Source organism: Chionomys nivalis, chromosome 3 (assembly GCF_950005125.1).
Source record: "Chionomys nivalis chromosome 3, mChiNiv1.1, whole genome shotgun sequence".
NCBI lineage: Eukaryota > Metazoa > Chordata > Mammalia > Rodentia > Cricetidae > Chionomys > Chionomys nivalis.
In genome coordinates this window covers 104,153,870-104,174,716 of record NC_080088.1, presented here as the reverse complement: position 1 = coordinate 104,174,716, position 20,847 = coordinate 104,153,870, and the positions used below count along the sequence as shown (strand labels likewise).

General features: G+C 48.8%; 2 protein-coding genes across 3 annotated transcripts; both read right to left on the bottom strand.

Moving 5' to 3' along the window:
- Window positions 1–653: 653 nt before the first annotated feature.
- Window positions 654–15,286, bottom strand: Gusb (glucuronidase beta). 2 transcript variants are annotated; one of them, XM_057765806.1, is made up of 12 exons: window positions 15,024–15,286; window positions 13,018–13,203; window positions 12,665–12,843; window positions 11,936–12,078; window positions 11,334–11,521; window positions 10,362–10,505; window positions 9,988–10,166; window positions 9,748–9,894; window positions 7,404–7,488; window positions 4,834–5,010; window positions 1,467–1,602; window positions 654–987 (listed from the first exon to the last, which is right to left on the bottom strand). In XM_057765806.1, exons 1-12 carry the CDS (start codon window positions 15,231–15,233, stop codon window positions 818–820), a joined length of 1,944 nt encoding a protein of 647 aa, XP_057621789.1. In that variant the 5' UTR covers window positions 15,234–15,286; the 3' UTR covers window positions 654–817. The 2 variants fall into 2 exon arrangements, with proteins under 2 accessions (XP_057621789.1, XP_057621790.1); XM_057765807.1 differs by lacking the exons at window positions 11,936–12,078; window positions 12,665–12,843; window positions 15,024–15,286 and having other exon boundaries at window positions 13,018–13,084.
- A 3,475-nt stretch (window positions 15,287–18,761) lies between these two features.
- LOC130872015 (60S ribosomal protein L27a-like) lies at window positions 18,762–19,406 on the bottom strand. The gene is made up of 2 exons (XM_057765808.1): window positions 19,025–19,406; window positions 18,762–18,838 (listed from the first exon to the last, which is right to left on the bottom strand). The coding sequence occupies exons 1-2, from the start codon at window positions 19,392–19,394 to the stop codon at window positions 18,762–18,764; spliced, it is 447 nt and encodes a 148-aa protein (XP_057621791.1). The 5' UTR covers window positions 19,395–19,406.
- Window positions 19,407–20,847: the final 1,441 nt, after the last annotated feature.

Sequence of the window (20,847 nt, the reverse complement as noted above, 5' to 3'; positions counted from 1 at the left end):
GGTATACACCTTTAATCCCAACATTTAGGAGGCAGAGGCAGATGGCTATTTTGAGGCCAGCCTATTCTGCAGAGTGAGTTCCAGGACAGCCAGGGCTACACAGAGAAACCCTGTCTTGAAAAACTAATAATAAATAAAAATTTATTTTATTTTACATGTATGGCTATTTTCCCACATGTATGTCTGTACACCACATGTATGTGATACCTGCAGAGGCCAAAAGAGGGCTTTTGTATCACCTAGGAAATGGAGGGTTTGTTTTTTTGTTGTTGTTTTGTTTTGAGACAGGGTTTCTCTGTGTATCAGCTCTGACTGTCCTGGAACTTGCTCTGTAGACCAGGCTGGCCTCAAACTCACAGAGATCCTCCTGCCTCTGCCTCCCGAGTGCTGGGATTAAAGGCGTGTGCCACCACTGGAATGGAGTTGGTAATCGCAGTTGTCCACCAAGTGCTAGGACTTGAACTTGGAATCTCTGAAAGAACAGCCCACACTGTTAATCTCTGAGCCACTTCTCCAGCCCTTGCCTTACCTCTTAAGGACGTGTGAGTGCCCAAAGCCTGATGCCAAAACTGATGTAGAAATGACCTCAAACAGTTCTCAGCACACACTACTGAGCTCAAGCACAGATATTCATACACAAGTCATTATTCCCATACAAGAAAGGCTTTATTACCGCTAATGTTCCCTTCTAGCAGATCACAAATCCAAAGTAGAGAAACTCTGGCACCAGGAACTGTCTGGGGATGCCTGCTCTGTTGAGAAAATGCCTTTCATTTATTTCATCAGAGGTTGCATCTGCAGTGAGGTAGTTCTAGCTTTAGAATGTTAGTGGTCTGGTTCCCAAACACTGGGTCATTGGCACTGAATGGTGATCCATGGTTTCACTGACAATCCTCCAGTATCTCTCTCGCAAAATAAACGCTGCACTTTTGGGCTGTCTCTGACGAGTGAAGATCCCCTTCTTGTTTCCTATTACTCTGATTGGTGCTTTAAAAAAAAAAACAAGGGGAGTTGATAAGATGACTCAGTAAAGAACTTGTCATTAAACCTAATCACCCCAAATTCAATCACAGGCACCCACATGGTAGAAAGAGCAAGCAGACTTCCCAAAGTTGTCCAGCTTCTACTTGTGTCTTAGGGCACGTCAAATCTCCCACCTACTCCCCCACATGCTAAATAAAAATGTAGTAAAGTTTAAAATACTATGGAGGAGCACACATTTAATCCTAGCACCTAGGAGGCAGAGACAATCAGATCACTGAGTTCTAGGCCAGCCTGGTCTACAGGTCAGCCAGGGTTGCATAGTGAGACCCTACCAAGAGCTGGAGGTGAGCTGAACCCATTTTAACTAAATGTAAAATAGACCAAAGCAAGTACTTGACTACTTAAACATCTCCCCAGCCCCATTTCCAGTATAACTGGAAAAGCCAACCTGAGAAAAACCCATAAGCCTAACAGATACTTACACTGGTTGGTCATAAAGTCAGCAAAATTCCAAATGAGTTCTCCAACCACGTATTCTTTTCGTTTCTGATCGAAAACCAAATGATAATTCTCCAGGAGAGCTTTCTGGTACTCCTCACTGAACATGACAGGTGGATCCTGAGATTCAAGACAAAGGGAAGGTCAGAGCTGGGCTGAAGTGTCAGATAACAGCCGGGTGGTGGTGGTGGCAGCGGCACGGCGCACACCTTTGATCCCAGCACTCGGGAGGCAGAGTTAGGTGGATCTCTGAGTTCAAGGCTAGCCTGGTCTACACAGCAAGTTCCAGGACAGCCAGGGCTACACAGAGGAACCCTGTCCCACAAAAACAAAACAAAATCCAGTTTTGAGACAGGGTACCCTTGAACTGCTCAGGCTGGTCTTGAACTTGCTACCCTGCCTCAGCCTCCCAAGAAACTGGGCTGTTACCACCCTGACTGTTCAGGTTAACTAAGCGGTGTATATTCATTCTCTCTGACTTCCACTCTGCCCCAAGTCTGATCCGCCACAACAGCACCCAGGTGACCCCTGTCCCTCATTTGCATGTGTTGGAAATCAGATGATTTTTAATTGTATTCTACCTTAAATAATTGAGTTGGGGTCTCTTGTTCCATTTGGTTCAGTTATTTGCTGGGGATCCCATCTCTGACCACTGGAGCAGCGGGATTACAGGAAGCCTGCCACACCAGCCTGGAGCCTACCTGGGTGGTGGGGAGCTGAGCTCTGCTCCTCATGGTCACAGAGCAAGTACTTTCCCTACTGAAGCCACCCCACAGTCCCCAGCCTAGCTGCTCTTAAAACTTTAAAGTACTTAGGAAATAAGATATGTGTTTACCTCAACTGTCAAAAAGTTTGTTGTGGGGCAGGACGTATGTTTCTTTTTGGTTTTGTTTTCAAGATAGGACCTTACGACCCAGCCTGGGGGTGGCCTAGACTGTGCTCTGACATGCAGTTACCCTGCCGCAGCAGCTCCTTCGTGTGGGACTAACTTTTGTTATTGTTATTTTAAAGTCTATACATAAGCGGCTGAGGAGATGGCGTGGTGGTTAAGAGTGTACTGTTTCTGCACAGGACCCAAGTTCAGTTCCCATCTCCTGTGCTAGGTGGCTGACGATCACCTCTGGCCTCGGGGTACCCTGACACATGCGCATATCTACCTACATACAGTCACACAGACATATACATAATTAAAAATTTTTTGATAGTGCTGGGGATTGAACCCAGGGCCTTGTGCAAGATAGGCAGGCACTGTGCCATTGCACTGCATCCCTAGCCTAAGAATCTTTTAAAAACTTATGTATGGGGCTGGAGAGATAGTTCAGAGGTTGAGAGTACTGGCTGTTCTTTCAGAGGATCCTGGTTCAATTTCAGCACCCACATGACAGCTCACAACTGTAACTCCAATTCCAGGACATCTGATACCCTTACACATGCAAACAAAATACCAATGCACATTTTTTTTTTTTAAAAAAAGAAATCATTAAAGAAATTTTAAGGGCTGGAGAGATGGCTCAGTGGTTAAGAGCATCACCTGCTCTTCCAAAGGTCCTGAGTTCAATTCCTGGCAACCACATGGTGGCTCACAGCCATCTGTAATGAGGTCTAGTGCCCTCTTCTGGCCTGCAGGAATACATGCAGACAGAATATTGTATACATAATAAATAAATAAAAATATTTAAAAAAAAAAGAAATTTTAAAAATTCTTGTGTATGAAGTAGGTACAAGCATGCGCATGGGCACAGGCATAGAGAAGTTAGAGGATAGCTGTCAGTCCTTGCCTTCCACCCTGTTTGTCTCTTGTTCACCACTTTGTATACCAGGTGGGGAACTGGGATTACAGATGTGTGCTGCCATACCTGGCATTATGTGGGTTCTAGGAACTTTTAAACTCTGGTCCTCATGCTTGTGTAGCAAGCACTTTATCTGAGTCATCTCATATAGCCCAGGCTGGCCTGCAACTAAGCATATAGCTGAGGCTAGCCTTGAGCTCATTCTGCTTCCACCCAAGTGGTAGAACAGACTTGTGCCACCTCACCCATCATGATCTGTAATGGGAGTAGACCCACACTAACATAGCAGCTCCACGCCGCGTGTGGCTATTTACATGAGGATGAGTTTAGTCTGCCACCTACATCTCCGATCCCAGAAGCTGCTGTACAGCTAGCTGCTACCAACACCTGTCTCGACAGGAGAATGTTTGTTTGCTTGAGACAGGCTTTTCGGTATCCCAGACTAGTCTCAAACTCCTGTAGGCAAGGATGATCCAGATTCTTTTGTCCCCACTTCCCAGTGCTAATGTTACAGGCTTGCACAAGCACAGGGGCTTGTGTGTGCAGGGAGAGCATAGCATGTTGAACTCCATGCATGCTGGACAAGCATTCTGCCAGCTGAGCTACCTTCTCCCAGGCTGAAAATTACTTTTTGGTTTTTAGAGAGGTTTTCTCTGTTTAGCTTTGGCTGTCCTGGAACTCACTCTGTAGACTAGGCTAGCTTTGAACTCATAGCAGTCCACCTGCCTCTGCCTCCCAAGTGCTGGGATTAAAGGTGTATGCCATCAAGCAGCCTGAAAATCACTTTTCAAAAGGTTTGTTCATTTTTTAAATTGTGTATCTGTGTGCACTACAGCCATGCAGGTACCTGTGGAGGCCGAACGAGGGCATCACATCCTCTCGGACTGGAGTTACAGGCAGTTGTAAACTACCTGATGTGGGTACTGGGAACCAAACTGACATCCTCTAGAAGGGCAGCAAGTGCTCTGAGCCATCTCTCCAGTCTACAGGCCAAGAATCTTAAAAACTCATTATTGGAGCCTTTAATCCCAGCACTTGGGAGTCATAGGCAGGTGGGTCTCTCTCTGTAAGTTCGAGGCCAGCCTGGTCTACAAGAGCTAGTTCCAGGACAGCCAGAGCTGTTAGACAGAGAAATCCTGTCTTGAAAAACCTAAAACAAAACAAAAACAAAAAAGGGCCAGATGTGGAGGCTCACATCTATCATCCTAGCACTCAAGAGACTAAGGGAGATTGTGAGTTTGAGGCCATCAAACAAACATCTTTGTTTGTGTGGGCATCAAACAAACATCTTTGCAAAGAAAAAGAAAAAAAAAAGAAACCCAATATGGATAGCAGGTTGGGGGGGGCGGTGGTATGGAAACAAAGCTAAAAGTGGGGCTGCCTCTGGAACCCACACAAGCCAAGCAGAGGCTTGCATGCAGGGGCACAGTGTGTGTAGAGTTGGGGAGGTACCTGAGAGGGAAGGTTGAGTCCCTAGTCCATGTGAGGGCAGGGACAGCCCAAAGAGATAAGTAGGGTCACCACTGTGGTAAGTGACGATGAAACTGTCTACCCCGTTTACCTGGTGAAACCCGGCAATTGTGTCTGCTCCATATTCACTCTGGATAATTGGCTTCTTGTGAGTCTTATACCAGTTCTCAAACTGGCTCTTCAGCTGTGGCTGGATCACCTCAAGATGCCCAGAGTCATGATACCAGGAGAAGTAGCTGTTCACACAGACCACGTCCACGTATGGGGCCTAGGACAAGAGCAGTCAAGTGAGTTTGCCCCCGACACTGACGACCTCTTCAAGGTCAGACTAGAATGCCCAACATGTAGGGAATAAAGCCAAGAGCAGACCCTCATGGGGCAGTCTATGATGCTACGTGGAAGCTCCCACTGGGCCACGGCTGGAAGTACAGCAGGCTGCCATCCAGTCTCCGGCCTTGTTGGAGTTTACTCCTTCCTGTCACTGGTCTGCTGTGGCCTTGCCTGGAGATACGACCCAACCTAAAGAGCAGATAGCTTTTCTCTTCACAGTTCGGGTTTTGAGACCCTTAGCTAGCCCAAGCTGACTTCAAGCTCCCTATGTAGCCAGCACTCACCTGGACTGATCTGTCTGCTTTCACCTCCCAAGTGCTGGGGTGGCAGGGGTGCACTGCCTACACCCAGTTTTCTGCCTTGCTGGGGATCAAGTCCAGGGTTTCAGGAACTTGAGGCAAAAGCTCTTATTGATTAAGCTACATATCTTGCTCCTTATTCTTTTGGAGGGTGGAGGGTGGTGTGTGTGCGTGTGCGTGCTGGGGGTGTAACACAAGGGCTTGTTTGTGTTAAGCACAGGCTGTACCACTGAGCCACATCGCCAGCCCCTCAGAGTCTCCTCTGAGCCACAATTGAGAAGGCAGTGCTGTGAACGGCAGACTGGCTAGATTTCTCCCTAGCAGTGATGAGAGTCCACAGGGAAGGGACAGGAATGTGTCTGAACGGCAGGGAAGAGTTCTGCATCTAGCTGGCTAGCCTCCAGTGTCACCTAGGCATGTCTCCTTCAGGCCACAAAGCTACCTTTTGAATGGTGAGTTCTTTCCCAAGGGACCTCAGATCCTCTCCAGCTGTGGTGGTGGGAAGATGCAAGCAGCAGAAAGCTTCGGAGGGTCAAGGACTGTCACTTCATAAAGCACACTCCAGGTAAAGAGGCCAGGCACAGGGCACCTAGCAAAGCCGTCCCCGCCCACAGAGAAGATGGGTAAGCGCTGGAATAGCCAGCACCAAGGCCTCAATGCAAACTGTGTTTTTTTTAAGGGTGGGCTCTAGAGATAGAAAGAAGCCAGGGATAACAAGACTTTTGTTATTAATTATTTTTAGGTATTTATAAATGAGTGTTTTCCCTGTATATTTGTATATGCATCAGGAGATGTCAGATCCCCTGGAACAAGATGAGCCACTACCATGTGGGTACTAAAAACCTAACTCTGGTCTTCTTTAAGAGCAACAAGTGCTCTTGACAATAAGCTGTGTCTCCAGTTCTCTGACAAGGCGTTTTTTTTTTTTTTTTTTTGGTTTTTTGAGACAAGGTTTCTCTGTGGTTTTGGAGCCTGTCCTGGAACTAGCTCTTGTAGACCAGGCTGGTCTCGAACTCACAAAGATTTGCCTGCCTCTGCCTCCCGAGTGCTGGGATTAAAGGCATTCGCCACCACCGCCCGGCTGACAAGGAAATAGCTGTCTCAACAAGACCCTGTCTCAAAAAATTAAAGGGGAAGGTAGGTGCTGAAGAGATGGCTCGGTGACTAGGAGCTCATACTGTGGGTTTGAACGAGGATAGTCTCCATAGACTCATAGCTTATAGTTCTTGGTCTACAGTTGGTGGAAGAGTTTGGGAAGGATGAGGAGGTGTGGCCTTGTGGGGGAGACTTATCACTGGAGGTGGGTTTTGAAGTTTCATTCCCAGTGGCTAAATCACCTCCAGCTGCCCAGTCATGATACCAAGAGAAGTAGCTGTTCACACAGTCACATCCACATATGGGGCCTAGAACAAGAGTGGCCCCCTTCAAGGTCAGGATAGAAAGCAGATGTGGTTGTGTTCAAGATATAAGCTCTCAGCTACTGCTCCAGCACCGTGCCGGCCTGCTGAAATTAATGAAAAAAATGAGGGGGGGGAGGCGTGAGTCTGACCAGCATGCTGGCTCACACCTGTAATCCTAGAGCTAGGAGGAGTTTGAGTTCTAGGACAGATTAGGCTACATAGTGGGATTCTGTCTACAAACAAACAAGCCAACAAACACGAAAGTTGAGGGTAGGAAAGGGATCAGTGGGAGTATGAGGTGGACAAGGGAGGAAATGAGTGGCCATGATCAAATACAATATATACACATAGGAAAATATATATAAAATATATATAGAAATATAAATAGATGCTAATAAAAATCATCTTGAGAAAAGCCCAAGTCTACAAACAAGTACATTGCCCTGGCTCTAGCACAGCCTTCTTGGGGTAGAAGCCACACTGCCTAGAGGATAAGCAGGAAGTTAGTCACTTTAACCACTTGTGAAAATGGCTGAACTGGCCACTGCTGGTTCATGGTAGCAAGCACAAGACTGAAGGCCAAGCACAGGTGAGCAGAGGCAATGTGGGAGCCACCCCACCCCCAGGCTCACCCCCAGGTCTGCATTGTATTTTTCGTTGGTCACAAAGGTCACAGGGCGGGTGGGGTCCAGGGCTTTGGTGTGGGAGATCACCGTCCTGTCAGTGGGAGGCAGAAGACAAGCTGTCAGATGGGAGGGGCTCGCGGACACCCGTCTCTCCCTTTTCTTCCCATCACCCCATCAGCGGTGGCTCCCAGCTAAGGCCATGACTTGCATGGAGCCGCGAGAGCAGAGATGAGTACAAACCAAAGAGGCTGCAGAAAGGAAGGGGAGTGTAGCACCCTGTAAGACAGTCAGTCGGGGGGGGGGAGGGGGGATGGGGGCAGGGGAGAACATGATTTAAACTAAGAGTCGGGAAGCCTCCTGAAGCAATAATATTTAAATTAGTGCTGAGTTAAATTCCATTGACTCATGAGGACTAGAGAGGAGAGGGCCCAATGGAAGGACTAGTTGAGGGTTAAGATTTGGTACTTGGGGGCTGGAGAGATGGCTCAGTGGTTAAGAGCATTGCCTGCTCTTCCAAAGGTCCTGAGTTCAATTCCCAGCAACCACATGGTGGCTCACAACCATCTGTAATAAGGTTTGGTGCCCTCTTCTGGCCTTCGGCATACACACAGATAGACCATTGTATACATAATAAATAAATATTTAAAAAAAAAAAAAAAAGATTTGGTACTTGGGACCTATTCCCGGCCTCCATGGTAAAGATCACCATCACCATTAAAGACTTCCCCCCTTTTACATCTTGTCGATCATTACTCTTCCTGTTTGAGGGGGCTGTGAACCCACATTTCCAAACAGCTCTAAACCAGCAAAGGCAGTCTGGGTTACTCCAGCCCAGCCAATCCTAGCCTCATCCCTGCTGTCCCCTAACACATGCATGCATCTCCCTTGCCACCTCCTGAAAACGTTTGGGAGGCTCAGTAAGCTATATGCTTCCCCTTCAGGAAAAAAGCCTTATCCACCCAGCCCTGGTCCCGAAGCCCCCTGGACACCATGAGCTCTGCAGGGCTCTGAGTGTCCAGAGCTGTCACAGGGTGAGGGGCAATCCTCTAGGCCTGCCTCCTACAGAGGAGCTCACTATGTGGAGCTGGGATACAGCATCAGAAGCTTCGGTTGTCTCTCTGTGACAAGCGGAATAATTCACCCTAAGACTAAGTGACGGTCTCATGGCAGATGAAGGAATGGGCCTGGAGGTAGAGCTCACTGGTAGAGCACTTGCCTAGCATGCATACATAAGGCCCTGGATTGAATCCTCAACATTAGAAAATATTTAAAATCTTTCTGTGTAATTTTTTTTTAAAAAATCCCCTTTTATGGTGCTGGAGAGATAGCCCAGTGGTTGCTCTCTTCCGAGGACTTGGGCTCAATTCCCAGCACCCACATGGTGGCCTACAACAGCTGTAACTCCAGTTACTGGGGAACTGACGCCTCTGGCCCCTGAAGGAAAGACACACACGTGGGACAGGTATATACCTACTCGCACGAAAAGTTTTAAATCCCACTGATATTCTCATGCCTGTGTACATGGGTTTTATACAGATGAACCCAAAACATCATAAAGTAGTTTTCTATAGTTTTATCATATGTTTCTATTTAAAATGAATGCATGAAGAATGAATGAATGAATGAATGAATGAATGCAGGTGTGATGGAACGCACCTATAATCCTAGCACCAAGAAAGAAGTAGAGAAAGAAGGATTAGGAATTCAAGGCCAACTTTGGCTACATAACAAATTTGAGGCCAGCCTATACTACTTGGGACTTTGAAAAAAAAAACAGAAAAGAAAAAATACCAGAAAAAGGGCTGAATAGACAAGTCAGTGGTTAAAAACACCTCCTGCCAAGCCCCATGACTTGAGTTCAAGCCCCAGGACTCACATAGTGGAAAGAGAGAACCCATTCCTACAGGCTATCCTCTCGCCTCCATGTGCCCTGGCACACACAGAAATAAAGTACAAATAAATCTAAAACCAAAAACACTGTCAGGCTTGATGCGCCATGCCTATGATCCCAGCACTCAGAGGGCAGGGTCAAAAGGATCAGTGCAAGTTTGATGCATAGCAAGGGATACATAACATAGCAAGACCCTGTCTCAAAAATAATATATAAAATCCAAAGTTCTGTGTATCAAAGGGAGCTCTGGATTTCCTTCCAGGTATGACTAAGAGGGTCTTAGTGGGCGGAAAAGCCACACTTTGGGTGGGCTGATTTGGGTTCTCAGAAGTGATGGACAGGGAGGGGACAATGACATTGACGGCTGACTTCCACGCTCCTGGCTGCCTATGGAGGTAGAGCCAGGTCAAGGGGCCAGGGCCACAGGCCCGACTCAGCCCGGGGGAGAAGGGTACTCACTTGAAATAATAAGCAGCAGGTTTCAGAGCAGAAGCAGGCTCATTGGCCACAGACCACATCACAACTGCAGGGTGATTTTTGTCCCTGCGAACCAGCTCGTCCATCACCTCTAGGTGGTGCCGAAGAGACTCGTTGCCAAAACTCTGGCTGTAGAGGCAGAAAGGAAAGGGTGGGGTGACAAGGGCTCTGAGGAGAGAGAGCCGGGCAGGCTGGGCAGTGTGGGCAGTGAGGGGCACTCACGGCAGCTTGATGCCCACACCAGGACACTCATCAATGACCACAATTCCGTATCGATCACAGAGCTGGAGGACCTCCTCTGAGTAGGGGTAGTGGCTGGTGCGGAAGGAGTTGGCACCAAGCCATTTCATTAGGTTGAAATCCTTTATCAGCAGTGGCCAATCGAAGCCCTTCCCTCGGATCTGGGGGACAGCAGGGCTGTGTGACCTCTGCCCTTATCACTGCAGAATACCCGCTTTCTTCTGCAGCCCCAGCCCCTATAGAGACACCTCCCTGTTCCCATCTCGGCTCAGTTCACACTCCCAAGCCCATGACAGCCTCTTCAGAGCACATGAACTCCCAACATCCCAATCGGGAATACCACAGTCACAACTCACATCCGAATCCTCATGCTTGTTGACGCCGTGGAAATAGAAAGGCTTCCCATTTATGAGAAACTTGCTCTCGGTGACAGCCACTGTTCGAATCCCGACAGGGAGGGTGTAGAAGTCAGAGTCAGACACAGTTCTTGCCATTCTCACCTAGGAGACCAATGTGCCGGGCAGAGGCACCCAGGTAGAATGAGCCTCATCCTTCCAGACAGGAAGGACTCGTCCCATGCGTGACACTTTGGAGCTTTTAATTTTTTTCAAAACAGGGTTTCTCTGTGTATCTCTGGCAGTCCTGAAACTTGCTCTGTAGACTAGGCTGGCCTCGAACTCAGAGATCCGCCTGCCTCTGCCTCCCGAGTGCTGGGGTGTACCACCACCACCCGGTCTTTCTTTTCAAGTCAGACCTCGTGTATCCTAGGCTGGCCTCAAATTTGCTCGAAGCTAAGGATGACCCTGAACTCCTGACTCTCCTGCCAATAGCTAAGATTACAGGTATGCACCTCCATGTCTAGCTGGCTATTTTGCTTTTTGGATTTTTTTGAGACAGGGCTTCTCTGTAACTTTGGAATTTATCCTACAACTTGCTCTGTACACCAGGCTGACCTTGAACTCACAGAGATCCACCTGCCTCTGAGTGCTGGGATTAAAGGTGTGCACTATCACTGCTTTTTATTTTTATTTTTTTTAAATTTGAGGCAGGGTTTCACTATGTAGACCAGGCTAACTTCAACCCCTATACTCATTTGATCCTATTATCCCATACCCCTGGGCCTGGCTAAAAGGACCTGTGTAGCCTGCTTCAGCTGAGATGCCGAAATACTTTAAGAAGAACATAGTCTCAGGACTTTCCAAGGGATAGAAAAGCCAGGAATTTAGGGCAGTGCCTGCCTAGCCACCTGTCCTGGACTGCTAGTGAAACTACTGTCACCAGGTGGCAGCAAATGGCCTTCCTTAGCCCCAGATCCAAATCCCCATTACCTCCAAGGAGTACAGGTAGGCTGGATGCTCATGCATCAGATAAGGCCACCAGAGGTTGGCGCTAGGGACCCGAAGTTGGCCCTGTTCCCCTGTTTCCTGGGCCACGACTTTGCCATCCTCATCCAAAAGACGTACTTCTAGCTGGAAATGTTTGTCTCCCTGGACAGAAATCCAGTAATTCACCAGTCCTGTGGGAAGCAAGAGATGGGGACAGAAACGGATAGGACTTTACCACTCTCAGGTCCCAGGACCCCAGCAAACAACTGCTTGATATTTTTCTTTTTCAGCTTACTGTGCAGGGAGGAGCGGCTAGGGGTGGTACAACAGGGGAGGGGCCAAGTGACTCAGTAGCTTGGCTACGTTACTCTAGACAAGACCACACTTCTCACTGGTCCTCATGCCCTCACAAATTGAGGCCCACCAGATGGGTGCCTTCTGAAGCCCTTGTTAACTCGGGCAGTCTGGGTCTCGTCCTCTGAGGGTGATGAAGCAGGTGACTCTTGGGAGATGCTTGAAGCCTTTTTCCTTGGAGGCTGTTCCCTCTGGGGAACCGAGATAACTGGGCTCAGCCTAGCACAGACCCTCCTGCCAGGAGCCCTTACCGACTTCTTGCTCCACGTCAGTGGTCACGGTGATGTCGTCGATGTAGGTGGTGGGCGTGGTGTAGAGGACCACAGACCGATGCAGTCCCGCATAGTTGAAGAAGTCAAAGCTTGTGTTCTGGAAAAAGTAATTCTTGGGAAATCTAGGGTAGAAAATGAAGGTCGATTGTTCCTTTCCTGTGGGTTTGTTTGTTTTCCGAGTCAGGGTTTCTCAGTAGCTTTGGAGCCTGTCCAGGAACTTACTCTGTAGACCAGGCTGGCCTTGAACTCTGCCTGTCTCCGCTTCCCAGGTGCTGGAATTAAAGGCGTGCGCCACCACTGCCTGGCTCCTGGGTCTTTTAATCGCATGCATGTTTGTGTGTGTATCACAGTGCCCATGTGGAGGTACTGGCTCTTGCCTTCTACCTCCAGACAGGGTCCCTTGTTCTAGCTGGCCTGAGAACTTCAAAGAATCCTGTCTCCACCTCTTATCTCCACACAGGCCCACTGAAGAACACTGGGATGACAGCTCCAACCTATCATATCCATTCTTCCACGGGTGCCTGGACTGTAAGCTCATGTCCCCATGCTTACGTGGTGAGTATATCACCACTGAGCCATCTTCCCAGCCCTCTGCCTCCTCTGACGTTTAACGAGCATGAATTCTGTGGTCTCCGCAGATCAGGGCTAAAGTCACTCTCCCTATGTGGGAGTCCACTGGAAGGGCGGGGGGGGGGGGATGTTGCTTACACGGCTTCGGTCTTGTGGATGATGGACCCTGGTGGCAGGGTATGAGGGGTCAGTGTGTTGTTGATGGCGATCGTGATCCGGCAGGTGGTCTCGGGTCCAGTCTGGACCAGCTTGCTGATGTCAGCTTCAAAGGGGAGGTGACCGCCCTCATGTTCCACCACATGTACCCCATTCACCCACTGTAGACACAAGGAAATATGAGCCGAGGGCAACTGGCCAAAGGGTACCACCTCTTCCAGAAGCCTGACGGAAGTGTTCTAATGGAGCCCACAAAGCAATCCTTTCTGTGACCCATGGCACAGACTCGACAGCCCAGGTTGCTTCCCTCCCAGCCAGCTGCGCCCTACACTGACCACAACGGCATGGTAATGGGCACTGTTGATCCTCAGCACCACTCTCGTGTTTGTGTCTTGGGTCCATCGCTGCGGCAGGACTGCTTCCCGTTCGTACCATACCCAGCCGATAAAGTCCCGAAGTCGTGCCTCTTGGGTGATGTCATTGAAGCTGGAAGGGACCGGCATGTCCAAAGTTGGGCCCGACTAGGTAAAGAAGAGCTGGAGTCATGATGGACTGGGGCTGTACCTCGGCTGATAGAGTGAGTGCTGGCCTACCATGCCTGTGACCTCACGTTCCAATGCCAGCACTGCAGGAACCAATGGTGCTGGCGCACACCAGCTGTCCCAGTACCCGGAAGGTGCAGCCAGGAAGATCAGAGTTCAAGGTCATACCCTAGGTTATCTACTGAGCGCATCTGAGGATACAGGAGACTCTATCTAAAGAGCAAGAATCAGGCCCGACAGTGGTGGTGCAGGCCTTTAATCCCAGCACTCGGGAGGCAGAGGCAAGCGGATCTCTGTGAGTTCGAGGCCAGACTGGTCTACACTTTGAGTTTCAGGACAGCTGGGGCTACACAGCAAGAATCAGGTCTATCCTTCATGCCTGCACTCCCCAGCACCTCCCAGAAGCACGGGGACACAGAGGAGGGACTCTCTGTTGGGTAGGTCGCCTCCTGACAAGTGAAGTGTATGAATAGTTTGTGCAAAAAACTGCTGCAACCAGCTTCCTCCCCAGGGCAGACAGCACCAGGGCCAAAACAGTCCAGCCTAAGATAGGAAGCCCCAGACCCTGACTAAGAGGCAGATGGCCACCACCCACAGCCACAGGAAGGCCAACAGCAGGGCACAGGGGGCCCTGGGCTGAGGAAACTGAGAAGGCGCGTGGAGGGCACTTCTCCTCCTTACTTCCTCCTTTGCTGAATGCTGGGCAGGGCAGATGAAAACTGAGTGGTTAAACCAGGTGTGGTAGGCTCATAACTTGTAACCCTAGCACAAGGGATTGGGGGGAGTGGGGGTGAGGATGTTAAGGCAGCAGGATTGCTATGGTTTGGAGGTCAAAGTGGGGCCAGAGTGCTGCCTCTAACACACACACACACACACACACACACACACACACACACACACACACTCTGCCTTAAAGGCACTAGTCACCAAGCCTCTCCCCTGGAACCTAGGAGAGACCAGACTCTAGCGAGTTGTCCCCTGACCTCCACATGAACTGTGTGGCACACGGGTGCCCACACGTATGAACACACAAGTAAGTAGATATTATAAATATTAAACAAAGAAGACAGAGAAAGATGGGGAAGAGGGAGGAGAGCCAAAGAGGGGAAGAGGAAGTGAGGGGGAATGAACGAAGGAATAAATGAATGAATCCCAGAGAGGTGGAGGCAGTGAGCACACAGGTTTTCTTGAACCTGCTCCTGCACCAACCCTACCCAGTTAGGAAGGGAGAGCAGAGATGGGATCCTCCGCTGGCTGGGTGCCAAGTCATGTCCTTTATCTGAATCTTGCAACCCCAAGGACCCCGCAAAGCCTACTAGCACTCCCCTCCTCTAGCCCCACCCCAAATATTTGTGGTGGGCAGTAAGCAGGAGGCATATGCAAACATCCACTCCAACATGCCAGAAAACTGGAGGAGGAGGCTCACCGGGCTAGCCAGGCCAGCCTGGGTTACAGAATGAGACAGTTTCAAAACAAGAACAAAAGGCTCAGTAGTGACGCGCATGCACAGGGTCCTGGGTTCAACCCCCAGCACAATGAAATACAATGAAAAGCTTTTTAAAAAAAAAAAAATCCGTTGCCTGGGGCAGCGCTCGCCTAGCAGAATCTCTGGAGTCCACGTGGTTCTGGGGCATGCGAGGTCCCACTTCCTCGGCCGGCCGCTCCCCTCCTCAGCCTGCAAACCCATAACTCCTCTAGACTGGCACAAGGGAAGGGGATCTCCGGGTACAGGCACCCCTCCTCCCATCCCCTGGCTTCCGGAAGCTTCTAGAACCCGGGTACCCCCCGGGAGCGCACACCTCCCGCAGCGGCTGCCGGTACCACTGCTGTTCGAATCCCAACAGCCGGTTTTCGGAGAAGTCCGCGCGGAAGTGCCACAGACCGTCCAGCACCTTGAGCTCCCGCGAGGGGGTCTCCACGGGGAAGAGCATCCCGCCCTGCAGTGCCAGCGCGCAGCTGCACAGCAGCGGGCCCAGCGCAACCCAGCACGCACTCAATTTTGGGGACATGCTGGTCTGGCTGCCCACCGTCCAGCGGTTGGGCTTTTCGCCTTGCTCTCCTAGGAAGGGCGAGGGCGGGGCCTGGGAGGGTCACGTGTTCCCGCGTGAAGCCGCCTGCGCCAACTTGGTTAAGGGCAAGTAAGTACCCGTACAGCTATTTGGGCAAGGCCATCCAGAGGCACCGGGGCTAGATCTGCGGGAAGAGAAAACTCTCATATTCCTCCTAGCCTCAAAGGCCTGAAGTCCTGGGTCGTCCTCCCATAGGAGTGCCAGAGGTTGTGCCTTCCAGGACCTTTAGCCTGAGAGAACCCTTGGAGTCCCGGTCCCCACCATTTCTCCACAGACTCCTATGAAAAGTTGCGCATGAAAGAGAGACACTGGGAAGGATTGTTGGGGGTTCGCAGTTTATTAACCACATATGGACAACCTCCTGAGGTGGGGGCTCTGAAGAGGGTTCAGGTTCCAGTGCCAGAAATGAGAGTCCCTTCTTGTAGGTCTCTCAGGAAGGGGGTGGCTTCACGCTACAAACTTGCAGCTAAGCCCTCCTGATGCCCAGCAGGAGGCAGGCAAGGGAGTAGGGAAGGGAGAATAAGATGTCTGGCCATCAACACTTGCTTAGATGTATAGTTACTGCCCAAGTGAGAAATCTGAGGACTTGAAACTCTGTTAGCTAGTGCGGTGATGGATGGGGCGGGGGAGGGGAGAGAAGGGGGCCGTATTAAGACCACTGAGGACCCGGGTGAGAGGGGACTGGCTTCTGTAGGTCATGTGACCTGTGGAACACCCATCACAACCTGCACCTTGACTGGAATGACACAGTACAGGCCCAGGAGACTCTTCTTCCATGTCCGCTGGTGTGCTTTCTACGGCGTCTTGAACTTGGGTGTAGATGCTCCAACTCTGCCCAGAGACCTAAAGTTTCCTCCTTGCATCGCAGGCACCAATAATTTGGAGGATTACTCAGAATTGTAGGTCTACCTCGGCTACAAAGCCTGTTGTCCCCCAGCCAGGGTACCGTTGGGTCCATGGGGGTCGTGCAAAGATGGGGATGGACCACCAAAGTCTAATAAACCAGAAACAAACTTTATTTCAGAAACCAGATTCCAGCCGGGCGATGGTGGCGCACGCCTTTAATCCCAGCACTCGGGAGGCAGAGGCAGGCGGATCTCTGTGAGTTCGAGACCAGCCTGGTCTACAGAGCTAGTTCCAGTACAGGCTCCAAAGCCACAGAGAAACCCTGTCTCAAAAAACCAAAAAAAAAAAAAAAGCCAAAAAAAAAAAAAAAAAAACAGATTCCAGGAAAAAAAAAAAAACAACTCTCCACGGGACAGCCAGAGATGGATTTCATAAGGCTGTGATAAAGGCCAGTTTCTGATCCCACCTTCTTTTTTTTTTTTTTTTTTTTTTTTTCCGAAAAAGGGTTTCTCTGTAGTTTTTTTTGGTTCCTGTCCTGGAACTACCTCTTGTAGACCAGACTGGTCTCGAACTCACAGAGATCCGCCTGCCTCTGCCTCCCAAGTGCTGGGATTAAAGGCGTGTGCCACCTCTGCCTGGCTCCTTCTTATAGTAAGGTGTAATAAGCATTAGGTCTGAACAAAGAAAGTTTTACAATCTCAAGGTAAAACTCAGATACAGATTGCCTTACTTTATAATCTTCATTAACAGTTTTTCAGTTAAATAGTGTTTGTACTTAATCTATTGCCTTCCTTGGTACTCCCAGGTAGTGTTTACTGAAGCCCTGTGCCATTCTCCACCCCCCGCCCCCCAACCTCTCCACCCCCCCACCCCCGCTTTTTGCTGCCAGTTTCTCGTAGCAGGGATAATGTGTAACCCCAGAGGTCATATATCTATCTCCTAAAAGTTGACTCAGCTCATATCCGTGGACTGGCTCTCAGTTTGCAGAGAGATGCTTTGGCCTTGTAAATAGAGCTATGGGTTGTAAAGTGGAGTAACCCACTGTTTTTTTTTTTTTTTTTTGAGTAACCCACTGTTAACAGTTAAACCTTAATCTGCTGAGAGAGCTGCTGACAGTCTGTCCTCAGCCTCCTAGGCTTCCAACTTTATATTTCTTTCTTTCTACATTCTTATTTCTGGGATCTACATTTTTATATTCTTTTTTTTTTAAATATTTATTTATTTATTATGCATACAATATTTGGTTTGTGTGTATGCCTGCAGACCAGAAGAGGGCACCAGACCCCATTACAGATGGTTGTGAGCCACCATGTGGTTGCTGGGAATTGAACTCAGGACCTTTGGAGGAGGAAGCAGTGCTCTTAACCTCTGAGCCATCTCTCCAGCCCTACATTTTTATATTCTTATTCTTGGACCCTTCAGTACCAGGAGCCCCTGTCTCAAAAAGCAAACAAACAACAACAAAACAATAAAAAAGCATATATTGTATACACAAATATACACTAAATTATATGATTACAATAATAAATTACTGTCATTTTGCTTCACATATTTTTTTAATTTTCTTAATGAAAAATGCATTATAAAAATAATTACAATCACGACCAAGCCATTAAATAATTTTTAAAAAGCAAAGAGGTAAAAGGGGGTATCTATTTGCTCTTATGGATTAACTGATTTTTAAAAAATTTTTATGCTTTTTAAATTTTGTTTTATGTGTGTGCATAGATATGCCTATATATATGCAAAGCCAGAGGAGGACGTCAGGAGTCTTCTTCCGTCACTTGGCTGCTTGACTTTTGGTTGATTTGACACAATTTAGACAAGTTAGGGCCTTCTGGGAGATTGTATCATCAGATTGACCTGTAGACAAGAAAGACTGTGGAACATATTCTCAATCTCTCTCTCTCCTCTTCCCCGAGGCTAGTCTTGAACTGCTGGTGATCCCCTGCCTCAGCATCCCCAATGCCAAGATTCCCGGTGTGTACCACCACACTCAGCGCCGTGCAGGCATCTTTCCCGCTGTCGCCATGTCCTGTGGTCTAGGTCGCCCTCCTGCTCCTGTGCATGCAGCCACAGTTTCACTGAGAAGCTCTGATCCTTCCCGAGGCTCTAACTGTCCCGAAATTCATGGCCTTCCAGTGGCCTTCTCATGCCAGGCCTGATCCCCGTGTCCTCTTAGACTTTGGTTAACTTTTCTTGAGGCAATTTTTCATAACTATGTCCCCAAAAAGGGAAGGTCTGGGTATAAGATAGAACCATCAGAGACATACCCGAGTGACATTCTTCTACCTAGGTCTTGCCTCATGGGCCATTCTGTGTGAATTCATGAATAGGCTAATCCACTGTTCAAGTTAGAGCCTCACGTCATGGTCCAGTCATCTCCCTAAAATCCGCTGACTCGGCAATTGACCCCTTGATACATGAGCCTTTGGAGGTCATTTTCTTTAACTTTTGAGGCTGGTTTTTTTGCCATGTAGCCCAGCTGGCCTGGAACTCACAGAGACCCGCCTGTCTCTGCATCCCGAGTGCTGGGATGAGTGGTGTGCCAACCACGTCTGCTGGAGGCCATTTTTTTTTTTCACTTGGAAAGTGTTATTTAATTGGCCTCCTTGAGTGGCTTCAAGCCACCAGAGCACAGGCACCTCCAACACCCTTTATCTTCTCTTCAGCTCTTCTGCTGAAAAATTTGGCTTTCAAGCCGGGCGGTGGTGGCGCACGCCTTTAATCCCAGCACTCGGGAGGCAGAGGCAGGTGGATCTCTGTGAGTTCGAGACCAGCCTGGTCTACAAGAGCTAGTTCCAGGACAGGCTCCAAAACCACAGAGAAACCCTGTCTCGAAAAACCAAAAAAAAAAAAAAAAAAAAAAAAAAATTTGGCTTTCACAATGACAGGCTGCTTAGGGAGCTTTCCCTTCCCCAGAACTTTGTAGTAGCCCGATCGCACGGCATCAATGATGGGAGCAACCCCAGTCTTGTTCTGGGCAGCGTTGACCCGGGTCTGCTCACTGACCAGCGTCCACAGTTTATCCAGATTGACAGTCGGGCAGAAGCTCTGGTTCCTCTTCAAGTGGTAATGCCTCATCCCAACTTTCCCAAAGTAACCTGGATGATATTTGTCAAAGTTGATCCTGTGATGATGCATGCCTCCAGCGTTCCCGCGTCCTCCTGGATGCTTGCGGTGTTTACCGATGCGGCCATGGCCGTGGCTCACGTGGCCCCGGAGTTTCCGGGTCTTCCTCAGTCTGGATGGCATGGCGGTGGCAGAAAGGAAAGAGCTGGAGGCCATTTTTATGGCTGTTCTGAGACAGGGTGTCACTTAGGTTGGCCAGGAAGTAGATGAGGCCAGAATGACCTTGAACTCTTGTTCCCCCCCCCCCCCCCCGTTCCCTTCACTGGAGCTGGGGTCCAGATCCACGTGCCAATATTCAGGGTTAAGGCAGTTGAGAACACAGACTCAGAAGAGTCAGGTTTAATTACGTAGATGGTCCCAACTGTCTGTCACTCCAGACCCGAGGATCCGACCCCCTCTTCTGGCTGCAGTGGGCACCTGGCATGCATGTGGCACACAGCATACATGCAGGCCAAATGCCCCATACACATACAAAAATTTGAAACGTCTCTTGGGGTATTTCAGGGAATGTAAGCTCCTACCCACTCTGGGCCTGGGAGAGCAATTTGTCCCCTGGGTCCATTGCTTGGAGAGGTGCAGAATACAAGCCTCTTATATTTTTCTGGGATGCTAGCTTCAAGCTACATGTCTGTCAAACACACTAATTTTGCAAGGGCAGGGAGAGTATGTATATCCATATTCTTTTCTCCTCCCCAACTCGCTATGAGCCCACGCTAGCCTGAAATCTATCTTTCTAGCTCCGGCTCCCGAGTGCTGCTGAGATAACAGGCATGGATTAATACGTCAGAAGTGAGTGAAGAAAGTCACAATGTCCCAAGCCTCTCTCACTAGTCCTCCTCCTGCCCAAGTTTCTCTAGACCTTGACTCAAGCTAAACTGGAAGTCGTGGCTTCAATATTGAAAAGAATTTAAATATTAGCCAGTTTAGGAAGCAAAGTAGGAGATTTTATTAAATATTTATGCACACAATGAAAATTTTATATTTTTAATTGTGTGTGTGTTTGTGTGTGTGTGCCTGCCTGAGGAGGCCAGAAGACAGAAGACAATATTGGCTCCCTTAGAGACAGAGTTACAGGTGGTTGTGAGCTGCCCAACATGGCTGCTTTGAAGGGAACTTGGGTCCTTGGTAAGGCTGCCATGTTCTCTTAACCATTGAGCCATTTCTGCAGCCCATATGTATATGTATATATAATTTTTTCTTTTTTTGAGAAACAGGGCTTGTCTGTGTAATAGCCCTGGTTATCCTGGAAGTCGCTCTGTTTGTTTGTATGGTGGATTACCTTGACAGATTTTTGTATGTTGAACCATCCCTGCATCTCTGGGATGAAGCGACTTGATCATGGTAGATGATGGTTCTGATGTGTTCTTGGATTCGATTTGCCAGTATTTTATTTAGTATTTTTGCATCAAAATTCATGAATGAGATTGATCTGTAATTCTCTTTCTTAGTAATGTCTTTCTGTGGTTTGGGTATCAGGGTAATTGTAGCCTCATAAAAAGAGTTTGGTATTGTTCCTTCTGTTTCTATTGTGTGCAACTGAAAGACCTGGATAAATCCAGACCTCCCCAACAGGAAG

Coding starts and splice junctions, on each gene's coding strand:
- Gusb (XM_057765806.1), bottom strand. CDS start 15,233: ATGTCCCCAAAATTGAGTGCGTGCTGGGTTGCGCTGGGCCCGCTGCTG. Junction 13,204..15,023: donor ACCGGCAGCCGCTGCGGGAG/GTGTGCGCTCCC, acceptor TTCTTTACCTAG/TCGGGCCCAACTTTGGACAT. Junction 7,489..9,747: donor CCTGCTGCTTATTATTTCAA/GTGAGTACCCTT, acceptor TCCCACTGACAG/GACGGTGATCTCCCACACCA.
- LOC130872015 (XM_057765808.1), bottom strand. CDS start 19,394: ATGCCATCCAGACTGAGGAAGACCCGGAAACTCCGGGGCCACGTGAGC. Junction 18,839..19,024: donor CCCTAAGCAGCCTGTCATTG/TGAAAGCCAAAT, acceptor CACCGCCCGGCT/TGAAAGCCAAATTTTTCAGC.